General features: G+C 42.8%; 1 protein-coding gene across 1 annotated transcript in view; it reads right to left on the minus strand.

Moving 5' to 3' along the window:
* map1ab (microtubule-associated protein 1Ab) overlaps positions 1-7,914 on the minus strand; it is a 60,953-nt gene extending 53,039 nt beyond the window's left edge. Inside the window, exons 1-2 of the mRNA XM_086209555.1 lie at positions 7,622-7,914; positions 3,089-3,190 (exon numbers count right to left, since the gene is read on the minus strand). Coding sequence (XP_086065681.1) covers positions 3,089-3,190; positions 7,622-7,886 — 367 coding nt within the window. The 5' untranslated portion in view covers positions 7,887-7,914. The remainder of the gene's footprint in view (positions 1-3,088; positions 3,191-7,621) is intronic.
* Between the last annotated feature and the right edge of the window lie 4,435 nt (positions 7,915-12,349).

Raw genomic sequence — 12,349 nt, forward strand, 5'->3', positions numbered from 1 at the left:
GTGCACTGAAAAAGGCATTCATGATCAATACTCCCAGCCTGCATCGCCGCTCTTCCAGCCTCAGCTTCCTCACTTTTACAAGACGATGAAACATTCTCAATTATCTCGCTTATCAGTTTGGAAATGCGCAGTGACTTTGCAACACCTTATTCAGTCTGAATGTTCAAAAACCCTAACATACAGAGCTCCCAACACATAAAACATCGATTGTAAGAAATAGTACAGCATAAAGTTAATTTGAGGTTTTTTACCCTGCGCTTCAACTTGTATCACAGCTATAATACAAAGTTTTTGAAAGACGAGAGGTAAAATTCTTGCATTAATGCAACAAGTCTGTGCATCCATCCATTTTCTACCTCTAATCACCTGCGTGATTAGAGTAATCGCTGGAGCCTATTTCAGCTGCCTTCGGGCGAGAGGCAGGGTTCACCCTGGACAGGTCACCAGTCCATGGCAGGGCCAACACATAGAGACAGACAACCATTCACACTCACAGCCACACCTACGGTCAATTTAGAGTCTGGATTAACCGCGTCCCCTCCTGACCAGAGAGAACCCACGCAGGCACAGGGAGAACATGCAGACTCCACACAGGAAGATCCAGTGCTCCAGCCGGGGCTCCTACCACAAACCTTCTTGCTGTGAGGCGACAGCGCTGACCACTGCACCACCGTGCCACCCTGTGTTAACAAGTCAATACATAAATTCTATGTGAGTAATTGAGGAATAAGTAAAATCAATACATCTATGGACTTGGATGCCAAGAGTTGATTGTACATTATGTTGGTTAATGTTGCCAAAACTCTACCAAAGCCTTGACATTTTTGCACGATTGAAACATTGTCTACACAGAAATGGACAGTCAATGATTAAAAATAGAGTATAAGATTAATGATTATTTCTTAATTGATGTATCATCCCCTTAAACATAACAAGAAACTTTGCGGGAGGCATTAGAACAGTTTATCATTCAGACAATATCTTTATACATAACATTGTGGGTAAAAGCTTGCCATTTGGCACACTTCTTTGTCCGCATTGTGTGCTCCTTCCACCTTCTGCCATTCTTTTCACTGTCCTTTTGAGTTCTTTTTGCTACATGAAACAACAACAACAGCCTCCTAGGTACAGTAGCTCGCCAGTGCAACATGCGGCCTGAAAATGACAAAGATTGGGATTGTGAAGTAAGGCAGGTTTGTTCGGGTCACAGCCCCAAAATGAGCGTGTCGGTGATCCGACTAACACCAGCTTCCCACAGAGACCAGAGTTCATCCCTGACACTACTTTTGCAAGGTCACTGTCGCTGCTTCCTGCACTCAACAAAGCTCACGATTATGATTGACTTACAGAAATACAAACAAGCCAGAGCATTTTTTTTTCTACGACAACAGAGTGATACCAGGTTGAGCTGGCGCGTTGCTGGAGGGGCTACTCAGACTGTAAAAAATCATTAATTGAAAATCCACGGACATAAATGACGCAAATAAGTTTCATTACATATGAGCTGCAACATAAACCTCCACAGAAATAAACCTCTACACCGGCAGGGATTCGGGATCTTGCTCGAGGACACTTCAGTGGCACTTAAGGTCAATGGACCAAGCCACTGATAGTTACAGGACATCCAAGGCTAATATACTCCCTCAAAATCAATGCAGCATTCTAAAAGCTATATAAATAGAGTCAACCACAATCTGTTCAATAATTATCCTGTCAAAATTATTTATGTTTCTCTCTGTTCACTGAAACAGTTCTGGATGATCACAACAGGTAATTGTCCCCCGAGGTAACAAAGAAATAAACAGAAACTTGACTGGTAGATTTACATTATTGTGTGCTCAGACGTGAATAATCTTAGGTGTTTCACACAAAGACGACCACGGGGAAAATTCAGATATTCTATCAGTACCGTAGTTCTATCGATGAACAGCAGCTGTAAGAGCAAATGAAAGTGACTCATTCTGGTTCACTGGAGCAGGGAAATGTTTCTTCCTAAAGACAGATTGGTTGACAGATGGTTTTAGGTTACTAACAACATCTATTGTAAATTTCGTAGTTTCATCTGAAGGTCTTTGTACCGTTTGGCATTTGTTTTGAAAAATGCTGAGTCATTTTCCCTTCTCTGTAAGTGTGTGCGTGTGTGTTTGTGTGTGTGTGTGTGTGTGTGTATGTGTGTGTGTTTGTGTGTGTGTGAGAGAGATCCCACCAGGTTCTTATCTGGCAGTTGATCGAAAAAAAAAGTCCCTATTCTGTATCTAATGTATTCTAAACCTGGGCTTTGAGCCTTAAATCCTCCTATCACACACTCACACACACACACACACACACACACACACACACACACACACACACACACACACACACACACACACACACACACACACATCCGGACTGCAGATCCAGAGCTCCCTGAGCAGTCATTGTGGTGATTATGCACAAAGTTCATCTCTAATGCAGTGCAGATGGCTTAAATGTCCACCAAATTAAAGTCACTATCATCTTTCTGGCTGAATAGGAACTCAAATGATGTTTCAACTGAAAATAAACATAAATTTTATTTCCTGAACATTCAAAAAAAATTAATAATGGAGGTATATTGAATGCTTCATGTATTTTAAGTAATAATTGTATGATAATTGCTCATCTTTAACTGTAAGGTTATTAGCATAAACTAAAACATCAACATGCCAACGGGCAGGATTATTTCACATTAAGCTAAAGGACATGAACGAGTTACTGTGCCATATTTGCGAGTGTATAGTGCCGGCTGACCTTCTGTTCCACACTATGTTCAGTAACCACTGACAGAAAAACACCACTGCTTCATTGTCCTTCGGTCACTGTTAGCTACAACAACTAATCAGAAATCAACAAGAATGTGGACAAAATAGCCCACATCCCCAAAACTACCAATGACGGATCAATAGCCAAACGAGCCGTCAAATCACCAGATCTACTGTGATGCTCTCACAGTTTGTTGCCACATTGACAGCTCCTTGAAAGATCTGGCATTCAACATAGCATAGATACCCATCAGAAGCTTAAAATGATCCAAAGTCTACAAGATCTCTTTTAAACAAAGACTGACCTTTGACCTCGGAGGAGAAATGGGCAGAGTGACGAGTTATAAAGAGCTGCAGCTGCAGATCAAGGTCACAGCACTTGGTGTCGACATCCCAAGATCGAATTCCTGGAAGAAAGGAAGGAAGGAGGAGACAAAAAAGGTTGAGGACAACGTGAAACATCTGATACAGACGAACATTTAGCGCATTTGCCGCATTTCCTGCTCTGTTTTAGTGAACGCGAGGTGACCCTTCCCGGGATGGCGCCGCGGGATCTTGCCTTCCACCCACCATCTCCTCTCAGTTGTCTCTAACTGTGTCACCGAGCTGAGAAGCAAAAGGTTTAATGGTTCCAGATGTCTCACATGAATTCGCCACATCACTACTGACTAGAATCAACATCAACTGTGTTCCTGTTGAATTGTGAAGCAAATTAGAAAATAAGTGAACTGCGGATACGCACCAAAAAAAGGAAAATGCACATCGGTTATAGCAACTGGTTTGTAGCAAGGAATATGGCAGCCAGAAGATGGCTGTATAGGCAATGATACACATGGTTGTGGTTGAAGAAGAAGAAGAAGAAGAAGAAGAAGAAGAAGAAAAAGCAGAAGAAAAAGAAGAAGAAGAAGAAGCCTATCAGCAAAATAATGGAGAATTTGCTTCAGAAGGACAAGTTGCCACCTACAAGTTATTCAGTGTTTTTCAGAGCTTATTCCCAAAAGGAACTTCCATCTCCAGTTTTGCACATTTAGTTTTTGTAAAAACTTCAAACAAGCAGAACTTTTTGTTTTTCAAAATTAAGTTTAGTTATTTGTTGTTGTTTTTTTTGCTGTTGTATTTTTTTAATTGTATCATTTCCATTTATCTTTATAAATGCATCCAAAATATGTTAATGGAACCCAAATACTGACACAAATAAACACGTTTTCCTCTGTTGTACAACTATTGCACATTACTAACCCAACAGTTACATGGGACTTTAAACAAAAACCCGGAACACACAGAATGCTTGGCGTTCTCCTCAGTTTATGAAAATATCTGCAGTTCAATTTCCAAAACATCTGCGTCATGCGAACATGACTTATTTTGGCTGAGTTATGTAATTAATAGTTTAACGAACATCATCATCCCACGCACACACACATGCACACACACACACACACACATACATACTTCCCGCACAATTAATGCGATAGTATGGGAGGAAAAAACAAAACCCTCCAAATAAACATGAACCCAAATATTCACTGGAGTTCACGGGCTCCATAGAGAAATGACTCATTAATAAACTGATCAGCACACACTCTCTCCCACACACACACACACACACACACACACACTTGCACACATTAACACTGCTCCACAGCTTTACAAGATCCCGCTGAACTGCAGTGAGTGAAACTTCAGAGGAAGCTCGTGTCAGATCAAGTCCAGCAGGATAGAAACCAATGCACACACCTCTCTCATCTTATCCACTTGCGGATTCCTTCAGCGAGACGAAGAAATGAGATTATTCAAATTTTTCAGATCCGTACCCCTGTGCTAAAATCTTCTCTTTCACAAGAAGGACTTTGAAGCTCTAGTTTTGACCTTAGCTGAGGAGAACATGTTCCCTCACTGCAGACTGCAGTCTGCTCCCAGAAACGCTGTGTCATTGTTATTAACTTCTTTCTTTGGACACTTGGCAAATATCTGTCTTTTTCTGCACTACCAGATTTCTATGCCTTTTCTATCCATCATTATTATTATTTTTTTATTTTAAGACAAGTTTGTCAGTTTGACCATCACCACATTGTTTTTGTTTTGTTATTTTGAACCAGAGGTGACAATTTGGCAAAGTCTCTCATGGTATTGACAGTTGGGGCAGCCATGTGTCAATCACAAGGAGCCACGCCCTAAACGATACCCCTCTCCGGGATCTTTTTACCGACAGACACACAAACGACTTCATTTTGCGACCAGACGTGTCGCCCCCTGGTGACCGTTAGAGAGAAAGCAGGTTTAAGGCACCTTGGCTTCAGAGTTGGAGTCTCTGTCCACTTCTTTCACCCTCATCGTTGTGTCGTATGACGAAGCACTCACAGTGCAGTACAGCTTGATACATCCTTCAGTATGAACGTACTTATGAGCTCAAATTGCCCAGAAGAAGAAAGTCTTTATTGTCATTATTCAGATGAAACCTAAATTGATCCTCTGCATTCAGGGTGAGGATTCAGTCCTCTAAGGAGCAGGAGGCAGCCACCTGCAGCACCGGGACCAACGCCAGTTCTTGGTACCAGTGTTTTAAGTAAGAAGGGGAAAAACACAAATTGAAACGGATGTCTCGGCGTAGGAGAGAATAACGCTAAGCTCTCAGTGTCAGGGCCACAGTTGCACAAATATTATGTGTGTTGTGGTTTCAGCTCTGCTCAGGCGTTAGGGTGTTAGACCTGCATGTCATCCTCAACTCCTCTGGGGAAGTTTGAATGTCTCACTTTACTTTTTTCCTTTTAGTTCCACCATGTCTTCCCCTCTTTTCATGCTTCCAAGCCAGCAAAAACTGTAGACCAGGGGGATGTTTTCAGGCTGTCCATCCATTCATCGGTCCATCCGTCCATCAGTCCATCCATTTCTTGATAACTTCGTATCTCATGAACACCTTGAGGACATTTTCCTAATTTGGCTCAAATGTCCACAGAGACTCAAAGATTACCAAAGAAAAAATGTAAAGGTCAAAGGTCATATGACAGTAACACAATATGTCTGGATTGCCATGAGGCAGAACCTCCTCTGGGTCTCAGGCATGACCTGCAAAAATGCTGGTGGTCAGAGTTCAAGGTCCCGGTGACAGGCAGACAACAGCGAAGCGTCTTTCAAGTTGCTTCTGTCATGATGTCTGAGATTTTTGAGCCAGTTTCTAGTACCTGGAAGCAGCACAACCAGCTGGCAGGAGTTTTGTCAGTCAGCTCAAGTTACATCCTGTAAAAGTCAGTGCACCATCACAGTTATGTGTTTCAACCTCATTTTGTTTTTGTTCTTTTAAGCTTAAAGGCCTGCATAATGTCGTTTGTAACCCGGAGCTAATAGTAGGCTGAGTAAACTCATGCTTGTGTGAGTTTTACCTCTGGGCTTTGGGCACTCCGGTGTCAGCCTCCATGTCAGCTATCAGTTTCTACCTCGCAGGTGATTTGAAAAACACAGCAGACCTCAGACAATCCTGTTCACCTTCAATCTGCAAGAGTCCAGTTTCCCTCCATCCCCAGCTGCACCACCATGAGAGCCGGGCCAAACCACCGCGGTACCATAAAACCAGGTATGTTTAGACAGCACAGCGCTCGTATATTTTACTATCTATGTTCAACAGAAATTGTTTGATTACGATCTATTGATCAATGAGTTGTTATCTATCAAGGAAACTCCAGCTTGTCAAATGTCAGACTTGCTGCTGCTTTTCCAGTTTCTGTATCAACTTTTGGACACTCAAAAAAATGTGCTTGTATTTTTACCATTTGATTTAAAAGGCGGAATAATCAAACAAATCAGATTGAACAATAAAAGTAGTCACTGGTTGGAGAATATTTTTAGGGAAATCAAATAAATGCAGGGGTCTTGTTCTGCTTCTGGACTTCAGTGCTGTGCTGCTGGCTTGTCACAGGCCAACAAAATGACCCTGCAGCTAACATGTAATAAGAGCCAACGCGATCATTCACACTGAGTCACGCTTAAACACCGAAGTGGGTGAAAGAGTCCACGCAGCATCTGGAGCTGTCAAGTCCCCAGCAACAGTGAGGGGAGGTCAGAGGTGACGGATGAGGTTGCTATGGCGCCAGACTGGCATCAAAAAGTGCCATTGATCATCTGGACTGACAACAGCTTAGAGTAGCATAGCAGAAAATTGCTGAGCATTAGAGTTCTGAGACCACACACCCTTCCCAAACGATGACGTCCCAAAAGCTGAGATAGGCCACACTGACAGGGGCAGGCGCAGCTGCGATTCATCAAGGCGAGCAACGGGGCTGTAAATGAGGCGGCACACAGATATCGAGCCGGGTATCGATAACCTGGGATGCTATAAAGTAAAAGTCCAGCAGGAAACTAACAGGTATATGTCCTTTGTTTTGGTTGCCAAGCACGTTCTGTTTCAGTACTTGAGGGGGACGTCATCACTCTCAAACGTACACACATACACACACATTCTAGCACCCTAAAAAAGCAGATAGAAACACAGGCTGGACGTTTTTTGTATGCATCCATGTCAACATGTCGGACTTCAACTTGTCATTATTGGTTCATGTACTAATGAGCCATAACATAATCAAGTCAAAGTGGGGCACGGTAAACTTGACGGTGCAGTTTCAGAGTGACAGGGTGAAGGAGGATACATGGCGTCCCATGGTGCAGTGCTGCAGCACTCACTCTGGATTCTGTTGTATCGTTGCGTCAAAAACATTTCTCTCCTATTGACGTTTCCTCATTTAAACCTTTACAGTGACTTTTCACGGTAAAGCAGCAAAGGGCATCGCAGCTACCTGACGGTGGGTCAACACGGATGGAGAGCGGAGGTCCGTGCACTCACTCACCCCGCTCTATTTGCGCTCTGGCGGCGTCCAGCTGGTGCTCCGTACCGATCTCGCCGATCACTATCAGCATGTAGTAGCTGCCCCGGTTGAACGGGACCCCGCGTCGGCGTCTTCCTCCTCCTCGGCGGTACCGTAGTAGCTCGTCGGACCCCGGCAGCAGCACGCTAAAGCACTCGTCCTCCTCCACCACCGGGAGCGCACCTCGCACCGGGATCTCCATGGCAACAACCCCTGAGGCTGACGCCGGGGCTGACTCCATCGCCATGACAACTACCGGTGTGAGCGAGGAGAAGAGATGGGGGGGACGGAATGGAGGGAGGAGGATGCCGTGGGGGAGAGAGGCAGGGATGGGAGGACGGGACAAAATTTATTCATTTAAGTTTTAAGTTCCGGTGAAGCTTTCAAAATAAGAGCGCGTTTATACGCGTAATAAATATATTTTGGTTTTAAGAGTATAGCGACTGTTTTGTTCATGGAGCAATACGCATTTTGGACAGAGTTTTCTTCCATAGTTCATGCCACACAAATTTCTTCTCAACTCAGTGGTTGTTTAAGACCGCAAACGGCGCTGCTGGAGACAGTAAGGTCATTGTGTTGGCATTGTCATGAATAAAAGAGGCTTTTGTTGACTTCAATACAAAACTGTAACGATAACAGTCTGCATTGGACTTCGAAGCTTTTAGGGATTCAATTTCCTGCTAAATTAACGTTTCTGGTCATTAATCTGACTCAATTTGTAAACTTGACTGTTTGCCATTGGAACCTTTGGGTCAAACATTATTTCTTTGCTGGATGTTGATGCAGTTCATTTACACTGGTAAATGTTTATCTGGGATTTCATATATGCCTAGGTATTTCCAGTTTGGGGTGGAAATCCACGGCGGATGCTTTGTGGGGCAAAGGAGGGTCAAGAGGATTAAGTAAGGCAAGTCAGCATTTCTAGTCCAATCATGTACCTGCCACAGTGGACATATTCACTTTAGAGGTTGAACTAACAACCACAGCTACATCGGCAACTGTTGGCGCAAGAAAATATTATCATTATTATTTTTTTTTATTATTATTAGTATTATTATGATTATTATTTGAGGAGTAGAAGCTGATCAAAGGCAGTCAGCAGTCTTTCGAAAGGCCAGCAGGGGGCGACACAAGAGGAGGGACAAAAATTACTTCTGACTTGATTTTTTTAAAAAATAAATTTAGTTTATATCTGTTAATATTTTGCCATCGAGTGTAGTCTACAGCAAAGTAGCACGATGTTCATATTCCAATATGCAGACTCATTTATGGTAAAACAGACGATCAGGCTTGGGTACTCAAGTCACTACCTCAGCAGCCTCTCTGGGTATTAGTCAGAGCCTCTGCTCCCTGCTCTCCAGCTCCACCCTCCCATCCTAAAATCTGGTTACCTCCGATTGCCAAAAAAGAAAAGACAATTATAACGCATGACTGCATTCTGCTTTTAGGCATGTAAGAAAAAGAAGAACAGTTTTCAAACAATGGTCAAGGTTGGGATGCTTCAGAACAGGATGATGTAACTCCACATATCAGACACTGCTGCTCCCTCTCAGTCTCTATTAGGGTTCAAATTATGAACGAATGTCATCACTCTTGTGCATGTTGAGGAATCCTGAAAAAAATCAGTTGAAAAGGACAGGTCTCCACTGAGCTTGAAGGTCTTTTAATGGAAGCACTGTCACACCAGGACACCCTGATAGGGACAGGCAGTGTAGACAGGCTTTATAGCCTTTTATCTCAGAGAAATGTTCTTAAATCCAGTTTTCTCCTGGTTAACCTTGAGCTTGGCACATACAAGGATGCAGCAGAGGGCATCTCAGTATAAACTGTTGGCACCATACTGTTGGGATAATAGGGAGGTTTACACCAACTTCTGTCAGGCACAAGGAGGGCTGAGCCTGTCTTTGTCTTACCGCATACAGGAACACAAATACACTCTAAAATAAATGAATTAAAGCCTAAATACTATGGATTCCTTTCATTTATTTTCTCCGTCTTCCTTAGAAATCTGTGATTCTGGTGCAACATTCAAATGTCATCATTCTTCATTTTATGATGACATTGAGAAAAAGTCCCATAAAAACTCAACTATTACACTGGTTATTACCGCATCTGCTGCTCTAATCTGCAGGTTATTTGTTGCGCCACAAATGTTCTCACGGTTCCGATAGGGCTATTTATACAGAACATCATTTGGTTTGTGCTGCAGGTCTCTGGCAGTGAGTCAGCACTTCACGGCACCTCCACCATAACCAGGCTTCTTTTTAGTGGACATTACACAACTCCAGCTCAGCACAAGTTCTCTCTCTCTCTCTCTCTCTCTCTCTCTCACACACACACACACACACACACACACACACACACACACACACACACACACACACACACACACACACACACACACACACACACACACACAGCCTTGCAGTTTGGGAGTTAATGTTCATAGCAGACTTAATGAAAACAGCATTAAAAAAATACCCTAACATTTATGTCTTCGTTTTGGAATAATTCATTAAAATACATAAGTTAAAAAAAGGCTTTTTCTTCAAGCACTCAGAGTTTTTCACACACCTGAGTCATCCTGCTCATTTTCTGTTGGTGCCAGATGGGATCGTTTTAGTTGCAGTACACTTGAAAGGTTTGATTTCACAGACTTGGCAAACAAAAGATGTCGCCATCTGCTGGATATTAGCTTTCAATACATTATTTGGTCAAAGTGACTGTAAGACACAAGCTACACTTGATGACTGTTTGTGTGGACCATACCATCATGCACAACACCACAAACATGAACTTGGACAAATTTGTGGAGCAACCAGGAAATCGGGTGGTTAAGCTGCCCTCACTTTTGGCTCATTTCGAGATTGCATTTGCAAAATAAAAGCAAAACTCCATAAAACATTTAACAGATTTTAAAGTAAGGATTCAGCTCCCATCGGATTTCGGTAATTGTGCTTTTCCTTGCTTATCAAAAAGCATTTTGATGATGTACAAGCGCAGATAAACGGATCGCTGACTGTTACTTCCCTCTGGTTGTTGCCTGTAGGAAAAACTAGTTAGCAAATGACTATAAAAGAATGTGTGAAACATGAGCATTCTTGTTTAACACTGAAATATAAATTGTCTCGGAAGTTCAATTATCATATTTTCGTTTGGGGGACAGAAACAATACCAACAGGTCCAGCTGACAAAGAAATGGAGCTACGGCTTGAATTGCATGCTCTTCCTCCTGGCCGCAGCCGGTTCGCTCGAGAAACCCAGGTAGTAATGAGCTCACTAGTGATTAAATAATAAAAACCTGAAGATAAATCCCTTGTGCGTGACCTTCAGCTGCCTCACTTTGATTGCCTTGCAAACCCTACAACTGCAAAATCACGGTGCACTGGGAATAAATAAAGGGAGCATTTTTTATTCCAGCACATGAGCGACGCTGTTACCTCTGCCAGGGAGGTTTTGTTTTCCGTTCCATTTGTCCTCATCAGGATTACACAAGAAAACATCTGGAAGATTTCCACAAATCTTGGTGTTGGTGGTGGCGGGGTAGCACTGACTCAGAATAGATTATCTTCTCACTTCTGCTAACATTGCAAGACGGGACATCATTGAATTTGCATGATGTTCAGAGGCCAGAGGGTGGCATCACTCTCACAGGAGAAGAAGCTGGTAGATGACTCAGGCACAATTTTAGCTCTTTCTTACTTGGCAATATTTTTCTTCATGACCTCCCAAGTGACTGGAGTAACCTCCAACTGCCCCATATATCATAGACTTACACAGAAGCTTTTTACACATTTTCACCACGTCCAACACAACTTCAGTCACTGTGTTCAGCTGAGTCTCCCAGAATAAACAGAAGGTAAAGGCAGCTACAGCTTTGAGTGACTGACCAAAGCTCAAGAGGTTTAATTCAGCATAAACTAAGCAGTTAGCAGCACCACGGTAACCTGCAGCTGCAGTTGGACCCTGCCAGCTGATTCTCAGATTTCTGTGGTATTTCATTTCTGTCAACCTCACTTCATGTACTACTTTTACAGATGAGCATAATTAATAGGTTAGGACATTTTTAACATAAATCTAAAACAAACTAGTTGATGGCTGTCTTTGATTAGAAGTTATTCTTAGCTCCAGACGGAGTAACGAAGTTTGAAAAAGAAGAAACAGACAGGCAGAGTGGTGGCCAGATGGTTGAAACAGCAGTTTAGTTTTCAGTGACTGTTCCCTCCAGACAGCCTGGGTCACCGCAGACAGAAAGGCCTGTCTTTCTTCACTTTGTGTCCAGTCTCTGTTTTTCCTAAAACAAAGAGCAAATTCACGGAAAATGGTAAGCACCCCCAACCACTGTGTTCTGGAGTCTTAGTGAAGAGTAGAAATGTCATTTTAGTTAAGGAAATCTCTGGCTTCTAAGCAGATTTATGCTCAGAATTGGGCTCTAGCGTTTCACAGTCCTGTACTGTCCAGGTTTACTGTATAGGGAGGAGAAAAATGGCTTCGGATGTTGAGGTTCGAGTGTTAGGATTAGGACCCTGGTAACAGACCTCACGCACAGTAGATTACTACTACTTTGCTTTCACGTCCCTGCACCCGGACCAAAAAAGCAGTTTGAATTAATTACGTTAATGACAATGGAACTGCATTTAGATGAGTGGCCTTCAGGGCTCTAGGACTACTCATGGAATGGAGCCATTGTTACACAAATTCATTGTAAAA

Source organism: Aulostomus chinensis, chromosome 7, assembly GCF_037954235.1.
Source record: "Aulostomus chinensis isolate RoL2024-O1b breed Wild chromosome 7, RoL_Achi_v1.0, whole genome shotgun sequence".
Taxonomy (NCBI): Eukaryota; Metazoa; Chordata; class Actinopteri; order Syngnathiformes; family Aulostomidae; genus Aulostomus; species Aulostomus chinensis.